This window comes from Nerophis lumbriciformis, linkage group LG14 (genome assembly GCF_033978685.3).
Source record: "Nerophis lumbriciformis linkage group LG14, RoL_Nlum_v2.1, whole genome shotgun sequence".
NCBI lineage: Eukaryota > Metazoa > Chordata > Actinopteri > Syngnathiformes > Syngnathidae > Nerophis > Nerophis lumbriciformis.
In genome coordinates, this window is record NC_084561.2 from 44,242,681 (window position 1) to 44,263,606 (window position 20,926).

At 42.0% G+C, this 20,926-nt stretch overlaps 1 protein-coding gene across 4 annotated transcripts in view; it reads right to left on the bottom strand.

The window, feature by feature from the left end:
• The window catches only part of atp13a3 (ATPase 13A3), a 105,994-nt gene that overhangs the window by 14,960 nt on the left and 70,108 nt on the right, over positions 1 to 20,926 (bottom strand). For all 4 annotated transcript variants that reach the window (XM_061975479.2, XM_061975480.2, XM_061975478.2 and 1 more), the window contains 9 exons: positions 16,297 to 16,447; positions 13,343 to 13,459; positions 13,216 to 13,233; positions 11,963 to 12,116; positions 9,471 to 9,591; positions 9,235 to 9,359; positions 4,337 to 4,497; positions 2,690 to 2,818; positions 2,535 to 2,614 (listed from right to left, as the gene is read on the bottom strand). In XM_061975479.2, coding sequence (XP_061831463.1) covers positions 2,535 to 2,614; positions 2,690 to 2,818; positions 4,337 to 4,497; positions 9,235 to 9,359; positions 9,471 to 9,591; positions 11,963 to 12,116; positions 13,216 to 13,233; positions 13,343 to 13,459; positions 16,297 to 16,447 — 1,056 coding nt within the window. The remainder of the gene's footprint in view (positions 1 to 2,534; positions 2,615 to 2,689; positions 2,819 to 4,336; positions 4,498 to 9,234; positions 9,360 to 9,470; positions 9,592 to 11,962; positions 12,117 to 13,215; positions 13,234 to 13,342; positions 13,460 to 16,296; positions 16,448 to 20,926) is intronic.

Here is a 20,926-nt window from a genome sequence, read left to right on the forward strand (position 1 = left end):
ATTATGTATAAAAGTACAGTGTACAGTACATATACAAGTATACAGTATGTATAACAGTATACAGTATGTATAACAGTGTGTATACAAGTATACAGTGTGTATACAAGTATACAGTATACAGCATGTATAACAGTATACAATATGTATAACAGTATGTATACAAGTATACAGTATGTATAACAGTATACAGTATGTATACAAGTATACAGTATGTATACAAGTATACAGTATGTATACAAGTTATGTATAACAGTATACAGTATGTATAACAGTATGTATACAAGCATACAGTATGTATACAAGTTAAGTATGTATAACAGTATACAGTATGTATACAAGTTAAGTATGTATAACAGTATACAGTATGTACAACAGTATGTATAGAAGTATACAGTATGTATAATCAATATACAGTATGTATAACCGTATACAGTATGTGTAAAAGTACAGAATACAGTTATTAGGGATGTCACGGTATGAACATTTTTTATCACGGTTATTGTGATCAAAATTATCACAGTTATTATCACGGTATTTTTAGATGTGCTCATAATTTAAAAAAAGTACCGTACTTAAACTAAAATATTTTAATCAAGTTTTATTTTTAAAAATACAACACATTCAAAATTGTAGATAAAAACACTGTTTCATGGACCTCAAGTGTGCACATCAAAACAACACAAGCATTATAAACAAAGTAATATCGCAGAAGAAATGACATAAATAAATTAAATACATGTGAAAAGTGTGCACTTCTTGGACAAAAGAGATACAAAAATAAAACAAATGTAAGAATTTTGAAAGATGTCACCTGATGGACATAAGACCCAACTGCACTTTTTGTGGATATACAGGTAAAAGCCAGTAAATTAGAATATTTTGAAAAACTTGATTTATTTCAGTAATTGCATTCAAAAGGTGTAACTTGTACATTATATTTATTCATTGCACACAGACTGATGCATTCAAATGTTTGTTTCATTTAATTTTGATGATTTGAAGTGGCAACAAATGAAAATCCAAAATTCCGTGTGTCACAAAATTAGAATATTACTTAAGGCTAATACAAAAAAGGGATTTTTAGAAATGTTGGCCAACTGAAAAGTATGAAAATGAAAAATATGAGCATGTACAATACTCAATACTTGGTTGGAGCTCCTTTTGCCTCAATTACTGCGTTAATGCGGCGTGGCATGGAGTCGATGAGTTTCTGGCACTGCTCAGGTGTTATGAGAGCCCAGGTTGCTCTGATAGTGGCCTTCAACTCTTCTGCGTTTTTGGGTCTGGCATTCTGCATCTTCCTTTTCACAATACCCCACAGATTTTCTATGGGGCTAAGGTCAGGGGAGTTGGCGGGCCAATTTAGAACAGAAATACCATGGTCCATAAACCAGGCACGGGTAGATTTTGCGCTGTGTGCAGGCGCCAAGTCCTGTTGGAACTTGAAATCTCCATCTCCATAGAGCAGGTCAGCAGCAGGAAGCATGAAGTGCTCTAAAACTTGCTGGTAGACGGCTGCGTTGACCCTGGATCTCAGGAAACAGAGTGGACCGACACCAGCAGATGACATGGCACCCCAAACCATCACCCAACCATGCAAATTTTGCATTTCCTTTGGAAATGGAGGTCCCAGAGTCTGGAGGAAGACAGGAGAGGCACAGGATCCACGTTGCCTGAAGTCTAGTGTAAAGTTTCCACCATCAGTGATGGTTTGGGGTGCCATGTCATCTGCTGGTGTCGGTCCACTCTGTTTCCTGAGATCCAGGGCAAAATCTACCCGTGCCTGGTTTACGGACCATGGTATTTCTGTTCTAAATTGGCCCGCCAACTCCCCTGACCTTAGCCCCATAGAAAATCTGTGGGGTATTGTGAAAAGGAAGATGCAGAATGCCAGACCCAAAAACGCAGAAGAGTTGAAGGCCACTATCAGAGCAACCTGGGCTCTCATAACACCTGAGCAGTGCCAGAAACTCATCGACTCCATGCCACGCCGCATTAACGCAGTAATTGAGGCAAAAGGAGCTCCAACCAAGTATTGAGTATTGTACATGCTCATATTTTTCATTTTCATACTTTTCAGTTGGCCAACATTTCTAAAAATCCCTTTTTTGTATTAGCCTTAAGTAATATTCTAATTTTGTGACACACGGAATTTTGGATTTTCATTTGTTGCCACTTCAAATCATCAAAATTAAATGAAATAAACATTTGAATGCATCAGTCTGTGTGCAATGAATAAATATAATGTACAAGTTACACCTTTTGAATGCAATTACTGAAATAAATCAAGTTTTTCAAAATATTCTAATTTACTGGCTTTTACCTGTATATGGTTTTTTTCCTTCTTTATTAGTGCGACTTATACTCCGAAAAATACGGTATATACATATTGTATGCTTTACTAAAAGTCCCACCTTTAAAGTGTTTTGGTTTACAGAAGTTTGTCGGACTATTAATTCAAGTTTTGCCAGCTGAGAAGTAAGCAAGAAGATAGTAAAAATGCTAATAATCATTGAGTAGTCCTTCATACATACTCCACATCCTGCAGGGCCTCAACGAGCTGAGTTTTCTGATCCGGGGCCATTCTGGCAAACACTGTTCCATGGAGCACCAGCTACAAGATGTATGCATCATATCAATAGTCGTACATATCATCCATCTGTATCCTCGGTCTAGTGACTCCTCATACCTTCTGGAGCAGATCTGGGAAATGCTCCGAGATGACCGAAAAGGACTTTCCATTCATAGCAAAATGGTAGCGCTCTTGCTCTTTGGGTTCATAGATGTGACACACATCCTCCAGGCTGATGTTCACCTCCTATAAACATGTTGAAGAAGGAAGTGATTGTTGGAAATACTCTAAGTCAGGGGTGCTCACACTTTTTCTGCAGGCGAGCTACTTTTCAATTGATCAAGTCGTGGGGATCTACCTCATTCATATATATCATTTATATTTACTTATTTATGAATTATATGTTTTTGTTAACAAGTTAAAGGTGTTTAATGATAATGCAAGCATGTTTAACACATATAGTTAATATTGTTAATACATTAAAGGTGTTTAATGATAATACAAGTATGTTTAATACATATAGTTAATATTGTTAAGTTAAAGGTGTTTAAAGATAATGCAAGCATGTTTAACACATATAGTTAATATTGTTAACAAGTTAAAGGTGGTTAAAAATAATACAAGCATGTTTAACACAAATAGTTAATATTGTTAACAACTTAAAGGTGGTTAAAGATAATACAAGCATGTTTAACACAAATAGTTAATATTGTTAACAACTTAAAGGTGGTTAAAGATAATACAAGCATGTTTAACACATATAGTTAATATTGTTAACAACTTAAAGGTGGTTAAAGATAATACATGCATGTTTAACACATATAGTTAATATTGTTAACAAGTTAAAGGTGTTTAAAGATAATACAAGCATGTTTAACACATAGTTAATATTGTTAACAAGTTAAAGGTGTTTAAAGATAATACAAGCATGTTTAACACATATAGATTCCTTTCTTTCATGAAGACAAGAATATATAAGTTGGTGTATTACCTGATTGTGATGACTTGCATTGATTGGAATCAGACAGTGGTGATGATAACGTCCGCATTTTCGAATGGAGGAGAAAAAAAGTCCTCCTTTCTGTCCAATGCCACATGAAAGTGGTTGGTTTTTGGCATCTTATTTGTCCAGCTTCCGTACTCCTTTGTATACACTTTACAAGAAATACATTGTCGGCAAACTCCGTAGCTTGCTAGCTTGTGCACGCCAGCTTTCTGAGACTCTTATTTTGGTAGCGCAGGCAGGATGAAGCAGAGCTTTTATTGTGCAACTGTGCAGTCGGTCTTTGGAGTTTTGACGACAGGTACGGCGCCAGAGTCTGTTGATATAAAGTGTTTCTCGCCTTCCAGTCGGTAATTTTAATGAGCTGGCAGCAGCCAGCGTCATCTCAGAAGACCCTCGGGTGCCGTGAATGTCAATCAAGTGACGAAAGTGACGTCATAGTGAAGATTTACGATCGCTCATTTTTAGGACTATTTTTTTAATGCCTGGCTGGTGATCGACTGACACACCCTCCGAGATCGACCGGTAGATCGCGATCGACGTAATGAGCACCCCTGCTCTAAGTCAAATGTATCAATATGAAGCTAGCTCTCCCTTATACAGAGATTGTGACGCCTGCAGGAGGGATATATTGTTTCTGTTTGAGCGATTAATCCTCCGCATACTGAATGTCGTGTATTCCATTACAATTACATCATCAGATATGATGCAGATGTGACATCACCGCCCATGTGTAAGGTAAGAGAAAATGAGGTGTTCACCTCCAGACTTGTCGCCATGCTCGGCGAGTCAGCATATCTCCAGGTGATTCTTGCCGTCTGCCCATCGTGTGGCGCCATGGCCTCAGCAATGATGACGGCGTCCTGTGGAGGAATCATTCCACAGTCTCGTGCTACAGAGATCGCTGTCAGCATGTTGTCGCCTAAACAAACAGAAAATCACAGCACACGTGTCTGTTGTTGCCACGGAGATGATGATATACAATAGATCTACATCTATGATCTGTACACACTTACCAGTAACCATTACAGTACAGATGTACTAGATCTACAAAACCCAAAAGCAGTGAAGTTGTTACGTTGTGTAAATGGTAAATAAAAAGAGAATACAACAAATCCTTTTCAACTTATATTCAATTGAATAGACTGCAAAGACCATGGATCGGTGGAGGGAATACTTCGAAGACCTCCTCAATCCTACCAGCACGTCGTCCTATGAGGAAGCAGTGCCTGGGGAATCTGTGGTGGGCTCTCCTATTTCTGGGGCTGAGGTTGCCGAGGTAGTTAAAAAGCTCCTCGGTGGCAAGGCCCCGGGGGTGGATGAGATCCGCCCGGAGTTCCTTAAGGCTCTGGATGTTGTGGGGCTGTCTTGGTTGACAAGACTCTGCAACATCGCGTGGACATCGGGGGCGGTACCTCTGGATTGGCAGACCGGGGTGGTGGTTCCTCTCTTTAAGAAGGGGAACCGGAGGGTGTGTTCCAACTATCGTGGGATCACACTCCTCAGCCTTCCCGGTAAGGTCTATTCAGGTGTACTGGAGAGGAGGCTACGCCGGATAGTCGAACCTCGGATTCAGGAGGAACAGTGTGGTTTTCGTCCTGGTCGTGGAACTGTGGACCAGCTCTATACTCTCGGCAGGGTCCTTGAGGGTGCATGGGAGTTTGCCCAACCAGTCTACATGTGCTTTGTGGACTTGGAGAAGGCATTCGACCGTGTACCCCGGGAAGTCCTGTGGGGAGTGCTCAGAGAGTATGGGGTAACGGACTGTCTTATTGTGGCAGTTCGCTCCCTGTATAATCAGTGTCAGAGCTTGGTCCGCATTGCCGGCAGTAAGTCGGACACGTTTCCAGTGAGGGTTGGACTCCGCCAAGGCTGCCCTTTGTCACCGATTCTGTTCATAACCTTTATGGACAGAATTTCTAGGCGCAGTCAGGGCGTTGAGGGGATCTGGTTTGGTGGCTGCAGGATTAGGTCTCTGCTATTTGCAGATGATGTGGTCCTGATGGCTTCCTCCGGCCAAGATCTTCAGCTCTCACTGGATCGGTTCGCAGCCGAGTGTGAAGCGACTGGGATGGGAATCAGCACCTCCATGTCCGAGTCCATGGTTCTCTCCCGGAAAAGGGTGGAGTGCCATCTCCAGGTTGGGGAGGAGATCTTGCCCCAAGTGGAGGAGTTCAAGTACCTCGGAGTCTTGTTCACGAGTGGGGGAAGAGTGGATGGTGAGATCGACAGGCGGATCGGTGCGGCGTCTTCAGTAATGCGGACGCTGTATCGATCCGTTGTGGTGAAGAAGGAGCTGAGCCGGAAGGCAAAGCTCTCGATTTACCGGTCGATCTACGTTCCCATCCTCACCTATGGTCATGAGCTTTGGGTCATGACCGAAAGGACAAGATCACGGGTACAAGCGGCCGAAATGAGTTTCCTCCGCCGAGTGGCGGGGCTCTCCCTTAGAGATAGGGTGAGAAGCTCTGTCATTCGGGGGGAGCTCAAAGTAAAGCCGCTGCTCCTCCACATGGAGAGGAGCCAGATGAGGTGGTTCGGGCATCTGGTCAGGATGCCACCCGAACGCCTCCCTAGGAAGGTGTTTCGGGCACGTCCGACCGGTAGGAGGCCACGGGGAAGACCCAGGACACGCTGGGAAGACTATCTCTCCCGGCTGGCCTGGGAACGCCTCGGGATCCCCCGGGAGGAGCTGGATGAAGTGGCTGGGGAGAGGGAAGTCTGGGCTTCCCTGCTTAAGCTGCTGCCCCCGCGACCCGACCTCGGATAAGCGGAAGAAGATGGATGGATGGATGGATAGACTGCAAAGACAAGATATTTCATGTTCACACTGAGAAACTTAATGTATTTTTGCAAATAATCATTACCTTACAATTTAAAGGCAGCAACACATTGCAAAAAAGTTGTCACAGGAGCATTTTTACCACTGTGTTGCATAGCCTTTCCTATTAGCAACACTCAGTAAAGGTTTGGGAAATGAGGAGACACATTTTTGAAGTGGAATTCTTTCCCATTCTTGCTTGATGTACAGCTTAAGTTGTTCAACAGTCTCCGTTGTGCTATTATAGGCTTCATAATGCGCCACACATTTACTAGGAAGCCCCGCTGTTGTAACACGTGCAGAATGTGGCTTGACATTGTCTTGCTGAAATAAGCAGGGGCGTCCATGAAAAAGACCTTGCTTGGATGGCAGCATATGTTGCTCCAAAAGCTGTATGTACCTTTCAGCATTAATGGCGCCTTCACAGATGTGATGTTACTAATACACCCCCATACCATCACAGATGCTGGCTTTTCAACTTTGCGCCCACAACATTCCGGATGGTTCTTTTCCTCTTTGATCCGGAGGACACAACGTCCAGTTTCCAAAAATAATTTGAAATGTGGACTCGTCAGACCACAGGACACTTTTCCACTTTGCATCAGTCCATCTTAGATGAGCTCGGGGCCAGCAAAGCGTTTCTGGGTGTTGTTGATAAATGGCTTAGGCTTTGCCTTGTTGACTTTTAACTTGCACTTACAGATGAAGCAACAAACTGTAGTTACTGACAGTGGTTTTCTGAAGTGTTCCTGAGGCTATGTGGTGATATCCTTTACACACCGATGTCGCGTTTTGATGCAGTGCCGCCTGAGGGATCCAAGGTCACAGGCATTTAATGTTGGTTTTCGGCCTTGCCGCTTAGTGCAGTGATTTCTCCAGATTCTCTGAACCTTTTGATGAAATTACAATCCCTAAATTCCTTGCAATAGCTGGTTGAGAAATGTTGTTCTTAAACAATTTGCTCAGGCATTTGTTGACAAAAGTGGTGACCCTCGCCCCGTCCTTGTTTGTGAATGACTGAGCATTTCATGGAAGCTACTTTTATACCCAATCATGGCACCCACCTGTTCCCAATTAGCCTGCTCACCTATGGGATGTTCCAAATAAGTGTTTGATGTAAGGCTGAAACGACGCGTCGACGTCATCGGTTACGTAAATACGTCGACGCCGTTTTTGTGCGTCGACGCGTCGCATATTTACGTCACACTACTGTCATGGCGGAGCGCAAAGCAGACGATGCGAGCGAGGGGGAAAAAGCACGCCAAAAGTCATCAAAAGTGTCGGAGTATTTCAATAAACAGCCTAATAATGTTGTTGTATGCACACTGTGTCGAGCGGAAATGGCCTATCATATAGCAGCACAACGGCTATGAACGAACATTTGAAAAGAAAACCCCCGACAGCGTTCTTGCCATCACCATCAACAAGTCAATCGTCCGCGTGCGTATACGTTGTCATTATTACACAAAAACATGAATGTGTCATTTGCATCTGCGTTGTAAATTCATAAACTAAAGCACCGTTTGCTCTGAGAGGCGCGTTTGGCGTGCCTGTTCAGTGTTTACAAAGACGCGCTCCTCTTTAACGCTGTGGAGAGGCGGCGGCGGCGAGCGAGCGGCGAGGCGGGGCGCGCCGGGAGCGACGCCGCAAGAGACAGGGGACGACGAGCGAGCGAGCAAGAGGAGCTGAAAAGCGAGGAAAGAAAGAGAAAAGAGTTGGAAGAGAAAAGACTTTGTGTAAAATTAAAAGATTGTAAACCTGGCAAAGCCGTCTGGCGTTCAGTCTGTCGGTCCTGAAAGAACCCCACGGCACAAGACGTGTCACAAACGCTAACGTTAATTAGTTGTGCAAATACCTTTTACAACATTAACAGTTACATATACTATGTACAAACCAACAATTAACTTTCACTTTAATCATACTATCATTGTTGTGTTATTAAGCAAAATAAGCAATACTTTTACTTTTGTTGAAATGTTTACACTGTACACTTTTTTGTATTGGATGTTTAGCTTTATTTTTGCACATTTTAGCAAATAAGCAATACTTTTACTTTTGTTGAAATGTTTACACTTGTTACAGAATATTTCCGTTTTGCACTTTTTTGTATTGGATGTTTATCTTTATTTTTGCACATTTTAAAGCAAAATAAGCAATACTTTTACTTTTTAAATGCTTATACTATTCCAGAATATTAAGATTTGCACTGGATGTTTGCTTTTATATTTGCACATTAAAAAGCAAATAAGCTACTTTTAATTTTGTTAAACGTTAAAAGTTTTAAATGTTTACATTGTTACAGAATATTTTGTCATGTTGTTGTCAATGTTGACTGAGTGGCCATACTTTTTTTTTTGTAAATAAAAGCCATGCCTTTTGAAAAAAACTGGCCTACATTTATTTTTTCCTCTTCATTTTAAATAAAAAAAATAATCGGTAAAAGGAAAAATAATCTATAGATTAATCGAAAAAAATAATCTATAGATTAACCGATTAATCGAAAAAAATTATCTATAGATTAATCGATAGAAAAATAATCGTTAGCTGCAGCCCTAGTTTGATGAGCATTCCTCAACTTTCTCAGTCTTTTTTGCCACTTATGTCAGCATTTTTAAAAAAAAATATGTTGCAGGCATCAAATTCCAAATGAGCTAATATTTGCAAAAAATAACAGTGTACCAGTTTGAACGGTAAGTATCTTGTCTTTGCAGTCTATTCAATTGAATATAAGTTGAAAAGGATTTGTTGTATTCTCTTTTTATTTACCATTTACACAATGTGACAACTTCACTGCTTTTAGGTTTTGTATGTCTATGATCTGTATCTCTACACACTTACCAGTAACCATTACAGTTCGAATGTTGGCTCTGCGCAGATCCTGTAGCACCGCTGTGGTTTCTGTCTTCAACTTGTTCTGCATGATTATTAGACCCAGGAAGTCCATGTTGGTCTCGATGTGATCTCTAGTTTATGGGAAGGCATCAAAGACTTCATTATTGTAATTTAGACTGAATATCTTTCTTTTCATGACAACTGTATTGATAGTCTACTCTGATGAATGTGTTGAACCCCACCTGCTTATGTTCAGCACTTTGTGCCAAGTGAGTTTGGATTGAAGGCGTCGGTGAGCCAGAGCGATGACTCGGAAACCCTGCTTGGTGTAGCCCTCCAAAACCTCTGCAAAGGTATCTGGCACTACAAGGAGACAGTAAGTAAGTAAATGTTATTTAAAAAGTGCTTTTCACAGATAAAAATCACAAAGCGCAGGTGAATTAAAACAACAATTCAACTAAAACAGGGGCAACATCATAAAAAGGATACAAAGGTGATTAAAATGATGGTTAAAAGGTGCAGTAACTAAAAGCTTTACTAAAAAGAGAAGTTTTGAAATGTTTCTTAAAAGTGTCAACACAGTCAAGATCACGGAGGGACTGGTGCAAGTTGTTCCAGAGTCTGGGAGCTATAGCCTGGAATGCCAGGTCTTCACGGATTTTAAAATGAGTTTTTGGGATCTTTAGAAGACCCTCTGCAGCATCGTGTGGACATCGGGGGCGGTACATCTGGATTGGCAGACCGGGGTGGTGGTTCCTCTCTTTAAGAAGGGGAACCGGAGGGTGTGTTCTAACTATCGTGGGATCACACTCCTCAGCCTTCCCGGTAAGGTCTAGTCAGGTGTACTGGAGAGGAGGCTACGCCGGATAGTCGAACCTCGGATTCAGGAGGAACAGTGTGGTTTTGGTCCTGGTCGTGGAACTGTGGACCAGCTCTATACTCTCGGCAGGGTCCTTGAGGGTGCATGGGAGTTTGCCCAACCAGTCTACATGTGTTTTGTGGACTTGGAGAAGGCATTCGACCGTGTCCCTTGGGAAGTCCTGTGGGGAGTGCTCAGAGAGTATGGGGTATCGGACTGTCTGATTTTGGCGGTCCGCTCCCTGTATGATCAGTGTCAGAGCTTGGTCCGCATTGCCGGCAGTAAGTCGGACACGTTTCCAGTGAGGGTTGGACTCAGCCAAGGCTGCCCTTTATCACCGATTCTGTTCTGAACTTTTATGGACAGAATTTCTAGGCGCAGTCAAGGCATTGAGGGGATCTGGTTTGGTGGCTGCAGGATTAGGTCTCTGCTTTTTGCAGATGATGTGGTCCTGATGGCTTCATCTGGCCAGGATCTTCAGCTCTCGCTGGATCGGTTCGCAGCCGAGTGTGAAGCGACTGGGATGAGAATCAGCACCTCCAAGTCCGAGTCCATGGTTCTCGCCCGGAAAAGGGTGGAATGCCATCTTCGGGTTGGGGAGGAGACCCTGCCCCAAGTGGAGGAGTTCAAGTACCTCGGAGTCTTGTTCACAAGTGAGGGAAGAGTGGATCGTGAGATCGACAGGCGGATCGGTGCGGCATCTTCAGTAATGCGGACGCTGTATCGATCCGTTGTGGTGAAGAAGGAGCTGAGCCGGAAGGCAAAGCTCTCAATTTACCGGTCGATCTACGTTCCCATCCTCACCTATGGTCATGAGCTTTGGGTGATGACCGAAAGGACAAGATCACGGGTACAAGCGGCCGAAATGAGTTTCCTCCGCCGGGTGGCGGGTCTCTCCCTTAGAGATAGGGTGAGAAGCTCTGTCATCCGAGGGGAGCTCAAAGTAAAGCCGCTGCTCCTCCACATGGAGAGGAGCCAGATGAGGTGGTTCGGGCATCTGGTCAGGATGCCACCCGATCGCCTCCCTCGGGAGGTGTTTAGGGCACGTCCGACCGGTAGGAGGCCACGGGGAAGACCCAGGACACGCTGGGAAGACTATGTCTCCCGGCTGGCCTGGGAACGCCTCGGGATCCCCCGGGAGGAGCTGGACGAAGTGGCTGGGGAGAGGGAAGTCTGGGCTTCCCTGCTTAGGCTGCTGCCCCCGCGACCCGACCTCGGATAAGCGGAAGAAGATGGATGGATGGATGGATGGATAGAAGACCCTGGACTGAAGACCCTGAAGAGTAGGGGCATAAGAAGTCCGTGATGTATGTACTGAGGGGCCACACCATGCAACGCACGGAAAGTCAGGACTAAAATCTGACTGGAAGCCAATGAAGACTGGATAAAATGGGGGTAATGCGGGCTGTTCTGGGTCCAAAGTCTGGCTGCTGCATTGTGTACGACTAAAGTCTCTTTGGCGTCCACTTGTTGAAAAGAGTGAAACGGCAATTGCAAAAGTCAATACAAGATGAAATGATCATTTCCAGATCCAATTTTGACAGCAAATTTCTCACTTTAGAAATATTTCTGAGGTGATAAAAACAGTTTTTGGTCAGTTGACGACCGTGACCCTCCAAAGACATTGACTGAGCCAACACAACCCCAAGGTTTCTGAGGCTGCTTTAACAGATGCACCCAGAGCACTAAGGGAGTTCTTCATCAGGGGGATCTTTTTATCGGGAGCAATTATCAGAGTTTCCGTTTTGTTAGAATTTATCTGAAGGAAAATCGAGGACAACCAGTTTTTGATACAGGATACGCAATCCAAGAACTCAGATCAAAAGTGAAACTCTGAATCAGTAGTGAAGCGAGGACGAGGTGCCCACAGCTCACCTGTGTCTGTCTTGCAGTGACGAGCCACCATCTCTGGTGCTCCCTTCATGTAGGCGTCCATACGCTTCTCCCCCCGCAGACGAGCCACCACACTCATCCTCTGCAGTGCCGAGGAAAAGGGAAACTGCCGCACGATACCTATCTCATACTGTGACTAAGAATAGGAGCAGAGCGCGGATTGAAGAGCAGCAATGGCACATGACAGAGGTAACAAGGTTAGAAAACAGGGACATACCGTATTTTCCGCACTATAAGGCGCACCTAAAAACCACAAATGTTCTCAAAAGCTGACAGTGCGCCTTATAACCCGGTGCGCTTTATATATGGATAAATATTAAGATTCATTTTCATAAAGTTTCGGTCTCGCAACTTCGGTAAACAGCCGCCATCTTTTTTCCCGGTAGAACAGGAAGCGCTTCTTCTTCTACGCAAGCAACCGCCAAGGTAAGCACCCGCCCCCATAGAACAGGAAGCGCTTCTTCTTCTACTGTAAGCAACCACCCGCCCGCGTAGAAGAAGAAAAAGCACGCGGATATCACCGTACGTCTCATTTCCTTTGTGTGTTTACATCTGTAAAGACCACAAAATGGCTCCTACTAAGCGACCGGGATCCGGTTCATGAAAAGACGCAATCTCTCCATCCGCACACGGATTACTATTTCACAGCAACTGATATTCCTGTGAACCGCACTGTGGATACAACGGGAGCACGTACGGTGAATATTCGCACCACAGGGAATGAGAAGTCATCCTTCACTGTGGTTCTAGCTTGCCATGCTAATGGCCAGAAACTTCCACCCATGGTGATATTCAAAAGGAAGACCTTGCCAAAAGAGACCTTTCCAGCCAGCGTCATCATAAAAGCTAACTCGAAGGGATGGATGAAGAAAAGATGAGCGAGTGGTTAAGGTAAGTTTAAGTTTACGCGAAGAGGCCGGGTGGCTTTTTTCACGCAGCTCTGTCCATGTTGATATACGACTCCATGCGCGCCCACATCACGCTGGTTTTTAATATATTATTAAAGTTTGACTGACCTATCTGACTGTTTTTTTGACATTCCTTTAGCGCAGTTAGATGCGGCTTACAACATGGGGCGGCTTATTGGTGGACAAAGTTTTGAAATATGCCGTTCATTGAAGGCGCGGCTTATAACCCAGGGCGCCTTATGGTGCGGAAAATACGGTACTCAGAAAGATCTCTGGTTATTTTCAACTTGCAGTATTGTTACGAAGGGAGCAGACTACTGTACTTACAGGCAGGTCGTAGAGTTCCTGGAATGGAGAAAGAACAGAGCAGAAGGACTGTGATGAAGGTGGATCATGTTTGATGTTATTGCTTCTTGATCCCAAACATCTGACTAATGACAGTGACTGCACTGACCAGGTCCTGCTCCGGTAGTACAGGCTGTGGGGGCAACAGCTGCTTTGGGGGTCGAACCACAGTGGGCGTGATGCGGTTGTGGAGAGACGTTTCTTCCTCAGTATCTTCCTCCAGGATCTGGAACAAACAAAAAAATGAATTCCTCTTCAAATCCCAACCTAAACGTTTGGGATGAAGTGTGTGCAAGTCAAGAACAATCACATCATGGTTATTTGTCATCAGGAGATACAGCAGCTGTGAACAATGTTGCTTCTTATGGATGTTCTCCTTCATGCACACCATTCAATCCATCACAACTGGACTGTTAGCTTTGTCTTACAAGACTCTCATCAATGTAGGCTTCAGCACTTCATGCTCATAAACTCATAGATTGGTCAGATCCAGTCCTAGACTTAGATTGGTCCGATCTAGTCTTAGTCTTAAATTGGTCACCTCTAATTTTAGACTTAGATTAGTTAGATCTAGTCTTTGACTTAGATCGGTCACATCCAGTCTTAGACTCGGATCGCTCGGATCTCAGATTGGTCAAATGTAGTCTTAAACTCAGATTGGTCGGATCTAGTCCTAGACTCAGATCGGTTGAATCTAGCAGTAGACTCAGATTGGTCAGATCTAGTATTAGACACAGATTGGTCAAATGTAGAGATGTCCGATAATATCGGCCTGCTGACATTATCGGCCGATAAATGCTTTAAAATGTAATATCGGTAAAATATCGGTATCTGTTTTCTTATTATCGGTATCGTTTTTTTTTTAGTTTTTTTTTTAAATTAAATTACCGTATTTTTCGCACTATAAGGCGCACCTAAAAACCACAAATTTTCTCAAAAGCTGACAGTGCGCCTTATAACCCGGTGCGCTTTATATATGGATTAATATTAAGATTCATTTTCATAAAGTTTCGGTCTCGCAACTACGGTAAACAGCCGCCATCTTTTTTCCCCGTAGAAGAGGAAGTGCTTCTTCTTCTACGCAAGCAACCGCCAAGGTAAGCACCCGCCCCCATAGAACAGGAAGCGCTTCTTCTTCTACTGTAAGCAACCACCCGCCCGCGTAGAAGAAGAAGAAGGGCGCGGATATTACGTTTCATTTCCTTTGTGTGTTTACATCTGTAAAGACCACAAAATGGCTCCTACTAAGCGACAGGTTTCCGGTTCATGAAAAGACGCAATCTCTCCATCCGCACACGGACTACTATTTCACAGCAACTGCCTAAAGACTTTCAAGAAAAGCTGGCTACTTTCCGTGCATATTGTAAAAACAAGATAGCTGAAAAAAAGATCCGGCCAGAGAACATTATCAACATGGACGAGGTTCCACTGACTTTTGATATTCCTGTGAACCGCACTGTGGATACAACGGGAGCACGTACGGTGAATATTCGCACCACAGGGAATGAGAAGTCATCCTTCACTGTGGTTCTAGCTTGCCATGCTAATGGCCAGAAACTTCCACCCATGGTGATATTCAAAAGGAAGACCTTGCCAAAAGAGACCTTTCCAGCCGGCGTCATCATAAAAGCTAACTCGAAGGGATGGATGGATGAAGAAAAGATGAGCGAGTGGTTAAGGTAAGTTTACGCGAAGAGGCCGGGTGGCTTTTTTCACGCAGCTCCGTCCATGTTGATATACGACTCCATGCGCGCCCACATCACGCTGGTTTTTAATATATTATTAAAGTTTGACTGACCTATCTGACTGTTTTTTTGACATTCCTTTAGCGCAGTTAGATGCGGCTTATAACACGGGCCGCTTATAGGTGGACAAAGTTTTGAAATATGCCGTTCATTGAAGGCGCGGCTTATAACCCAGGGCGGCTTATGGTGCGGAAAATACGGTAACATAAAAAACACAAGATACGCTTACAATTAGTGCACCAACCCAAAAAACCTCCCTCCCCCATTTACACTCATCCACACAAAAGGGTTGTTTCTTTCTGTTATTAGTATTCTGGTTCCCACATTATAGATCAATATATATCAATACAGTCTGCAAGGGATACAGTCCGTAAGCACACATGATTGTGCGTGCTGCTGCTCCACTAATAGTACTAACCTTTAACACTTAATTTTACAAATTTTCATTAATTACTAGTTTCTATGTAACTGTTTTTATATTGTTTTACTTTCTTTTTTATTCAAGAAAATGTTTTAAATTTATTTATCTATTTTATAAATTTTTTTTAAAAGGAAATTATCTTCACCATACCTGCTTGTCCAAATTAGGCATAATAATGTGTTAATTCCACGACTGTATATATCGGTATCGGTTGATATCGGTATCGGTAATTAAGAGTTGGACAATATCGGAATATCAGATATCGGCAAAAAGCCATTATCGGACATCCCTAGTCAAATGTAGTCTTAAACTCAGATTGGTCAGATCTAGTATTAGACTCAGATTGGTCAAATGTAGTCTTAAACTCAGATTGGTCAAATCTAGTCTTAGGTTCAGATTGGTCAGATCTAGTCTTAGACTCAGATTGGTCAGATCTGGTCTTAGACTCAGATTGGTCAAATCTAGTTTTACACTCAGATTGGTCAGATTAAGTTTTAGACTCAGATAGTTCGGATCTAGTTTTAAGAGTAAGCTGTGCAATACGGTGTTTTTTTCTCTATACATAATAGTGTTCAAAATGTAGTATTTATTACTATTCTGTTACTGTATGTAAAAACATGCATTGCAACAAGGTAATTTGGCCATTGTGGGATAAATAAAAGTATCTCCTATCCTAGTCTAGCAGCTGGTGCCAAAGGCCAAGCATGTATACTCCAGCACAAGAAGGGTATGCCTATTCTGAGACAAACCAAGCAGTCCAGTTGTGATCGATCCAATGCCCTGAGGATGTTGCTTTACCTCAGTTATACATCAAAACAGGATGAATGCCCACCTTGTTTTAGCAACAATGTAGCCGTTGAAGAACACTGTCGGTTACGATGCAGACACACAACTCACCCAGCCGGTGGCCTCAAACATTTTGAGATCCAGCGGGTCTCCAGATAGCTGGCCTTCTATTTTGGTGAGAGAGTGGCAAGTGGCCATGCAAGCAACAAACTGGGACTTCACCAGATTCTCCTTGTAGGCTTTTTCTTCGGATTGCTGGAATCTGGAATACAATCAAAGTATTAAGAATGTATTGTATATGTGGAGCTAAGGCTATGTCTACACTAAGCCGGATAACCCCTTAAACCAGTGGTTCTCAAACTTTTTTTGTCATCCCCCACTTTGGACAAGGGGGAGTTTTCAAGCCCCACCTGCCCCCATCGCCCCAACAGAGCGCTAATGCCAAGCTTGAACATTTTCAAATTTATTGAACATCAAGTTGTATACATTCAAACTCAATAACATAAAATAACATCAAGTTCAATAATAAATAAAATAACTGTGCAGTTGTGGTATAACTTGCATCAAGTTCAATAATAAATAAAATAACTTCTATCAAGTTCAATAATAAATAAAACAAAAGTGTTATAACTTGCATCAAGTTCAATAATAAATCAAAACAAGTGTTATAACTTGCATCAAGTTCAATAATAAATCAAAAAAAGTGTTATAACTTGCATCAAGTTCAATAATAAATCAAAAAAAGTGTTATAACTTGCATCACGTTCAATAATAAATCAAAAAAAGTGTTATAACTTGCATCAAGTTCAATAATAAATCAAATAACTTGCATCAAGTTCAATAATAAATCAAAAAAAGTGTTATAACTTGCATCACGTTCAATAATAAATAAAAAAAAGTGTTATAACTTGCATCAAGTTCAATAATAAATCAAATAACTTGCATCAAGTTCAATAATAAATCAAACAAAAGTGTTATAACTTGCATCAAGTTCAATAATAAATCAAAAAAAGTGTTATACTTGCATCAAGTTCAATAATAAATCAACAAAAGTGTTATAACTTGCATCAAGTTCAATAATAAATTAAAAAAAGTGTTACAACTTGCATCAAGTTCAATAATAAATCAAAAAACTTGCATCAAGTTCAATAATAAATAAAATAAAAGTGCCACTTTGCAATCTTTGCAAAAAAAAAGAAGGAGGAGCTATGCATTTGGCAAGACAGGGCAAGTGACAGCACTTTTCCCCGGGAGAGCCACCTTGCTTCACTGTGAAACAGCACTGCTGTATGATCAGCTCCCATTTCCTCACACAGTGCAGAGAACAGTCGCACTTTCAGTGGTCGTGTTTTGATAAAATTTACCGCGCTCACATCTGTTAAAACCTCATTGAGTTCGGGGCTGAGCTGTTTCCCGGTGAATGACACAGTGTGTGCCCGTCAGATTTTGGTTTCTCTGCAGGCGCTGGCTCTGGCTCGACGACCTTTGAGGTGCGAGGCACAAATGTATATATTTGTGTAATTGTGGTCCACACATTAGCCTGCTACCCATCCGCGCGAAAGTTTGTTCCGCTTAGTCCCGCCCCCATTAGTTACTGTTGCTATGTCTGTCAAACTTTCGCTCCTACCGAGAAATTTAAAGCCTACAGTAAAAATAAGTACCGGTAATTTCCATTTATTTATATAGCGGATTTCACAGACAGAATCAAAAAGTGATTTACAGTGTGTATAGAAAATGAAAGCATAGTAAAAAAAAATAATCTAAGAATATAATAATTAAAAAAAAGGAATTTCCTCCCGTTCCTCGCGCCCCACCTGTCATGTCTCTATTCCCCACCAGTGGGGCGCGCCCCACACTTTGAGAAACGCTGCCTTAAACGAATAATGATTTAGCCTAAGCCTCGTTTCAGCCACACTAAACCAGCGTTTAAGGTTTCCCTCCTCGGACAATTTTTTACACGGGTAAGTGCGCCGTCTATTTCTTGAATCTCCGGCTCTTAGCTTTGTATGGACTCATTGATGGTTTACAAACTGAGTTAGGAGAGGAAGTGACACCAGAAAGACCGCGCCCCACACAGGAAGTGACATCAGAAAGAACGTGCCACAGCCAGCTTCATAACAACCTGTTTGGTAACTCGGCGGCAACCACTAGAAATATGGAGGCGAGTCATCCAGACATGGCCGTGTTTCTCCTTCTTCTACATGTACAGACGCTTGTGGAAATCACACATGAATACCTTAAGACAGTGGTGCTCATTACGTCGATCGCAATCTACCGGTCGATCTCGGAGGGTGTGTCAGTCGATCACCAGCCAGGCATTAAAAAAATAGTCCTAAAAATGAGCGATCATAAATCTTCACTATGACGTCACTTTCGTCACTTGATTGACATTCACGACACCCGAGGGTCTTCTGAGATGACGCTGGCTGCTGCCAGCTCATTAAAATTACCGACTGGAAGGCGAGAAACACTTTATTTCAACAGACTCTGGCGCCGTACCTGTCGTCAAAACTCCAAAGACCGACTGCACAGTTGCACAATAAAAGCTCTGCTTCATCCTGCCTGCGCTACCAAAATAAGAGTCTCAGAAAGCTGGCGTGCACAAGCTAGCAAGCTACGGAGTTTGCCGACAATGTATTTCTTGTAAAGTGTATACAAAGGAGTACGGAAGCTGGACAAATAAGATGCCAAAAACCAACCACTTTCATGTGGTATTGGACGGAAAGGAGGACTTTTTTTCTCCTCCATTCGAAAATGCGGACGTTATCATCACCACTGTCTGATTCCAATCAATGCAAGTCATCACAATCAGGTAATACACCAACTTATATTCTTGTCTTCATGAAAGAAAGAAATCTGTATGTGTTAAACATGCTTGTATTATCTTTAACCACCTTTAACTTGTTAACAATATTAACTATATGTGTTAAACATGCTTGTTTTATCTTTAACCACCTTTAAGTTGTTAACAATATTAACTATTTGTGTTAAACATGCTTGTATTATTTTTAACCACCTTTAACTTGTTAACAATATTAACTATGTGTTAAATATGCTTGCATTATCTTTATACACCTTTAACTTGTTAACAATATTAACTATATGTATTAAACATACTTGTATTATCATTAAACACCTTTAATGTATTAACAATATTAACTATGTGTTAAACATGCTTGCATTATCTTTAAACACCTTTAACTTAACAATATTAACGATATGTATTAAACATACTTGTATTATCATTAAACACCTTTAATGTATTAACAATATTAACTATATGTGTTAAACATGCTTGCATTATCTTTAAACACCTTTAACTTGTTAACAATATTAACTATATGTATTAAACATACTTGTATTATCATTAAACACCTTTAATGTATTAACAATATTAACTATATGTGTTAAACATGCTTGCATTATCATTAAACACCTTTAACTTGTTAACAAAAACATATATTTCATAAATAAGTAAAAATAAATTATATATATGAATGAGGTAGATCCCCACGACTTGATCAATTGAAAAGTAGCTCGCCTGCAGAAAAAGTGTGAGCACCCCTGACTTAAGAGAAGGAAACGGGCGATTGCAGCTATTTCGGATACAACACATCTCAGACGGCAACATAGCAATGTTGAGCGACGGTTTTGGATAAGCCCTGGAAGAACGGCAGCCTGGTGAGATATGTTTGTCACAGAGTGTGTTGTGTCAGAGGAACGGCAAGAAAACTTTCCAATGTCCAGGTCAGCTGTGATTCTACTTCGTGAAAAACTTTGTCCATTTGTCGAAGGAGAGACGACAACGCGGGCTCCCGTGAGCAAGGGAAGACTACGAAAAATAGCGAATGCATTCGGACTGGCAAAGAAGACTATCAGTTATTGTCCGCGATGGATGTCGAGCGATTACTCAACGTCTGGTTTTGTACTCCGTAACTATTGTGAAGCCGTGAAGTGCTTGCGACCGTGGTTGTTGTAAAATGTTCTTTATCACATTGTTTACTTTCACACGTCCATTAAAGATATGATTGATGTATGATGGCTCAGGTGTGATTCACTACAATATTCTAACAGCTGCTGATGGCGAGGCAAGCAAGGTTTACTGTTAAAAGAAATGTGGCTACATAGAAACACAGGGTAAGGATACACTTCCAGGTCAGAGGTGACTATGACGCGCGCATTTTTTCGCGCATGCGTACTCGGTCGCGTTGCGCCGGTGGACAGAGGGGGTCTTAAACAGTGGCATTGTTGTGTGTGGACACGGATAAGGTTAGGTGGGAGATACTCTGGATAACCTTATCCGGCTTAGCCTCTAAAGCAGGGGTCCCCAAACTTTTTGACTCAGGGGCCGCATTGGGTTAAAAAAATTTGGCCGGGGGCCAGGCTGTATATATATATATATATATATATATATATATATATATATATATATATATATATATATATATATATACACATGTATACATTGTCTTTATAATCTGTTTTGTCATTTAACATCAATTAACATTGATGTTCATCAACATTTAACATTGTCACGTTATCGATGAGAAAATTCATTTTTAGACAATATGATTTACCTGAGCGGCTAGGAGATACCAAGAGTAACAAGCGGTAGAAAATGGATTAGAAAGGAAAAGACTAAAAAAATAATTTTTTTAAACTTGGGACTTCATGTGGGCCGGATTTTGGATGCTGGGGGGCCGGATGTGGCCCGCGGGCCGTAGTTTGGGGACCCCTGCTC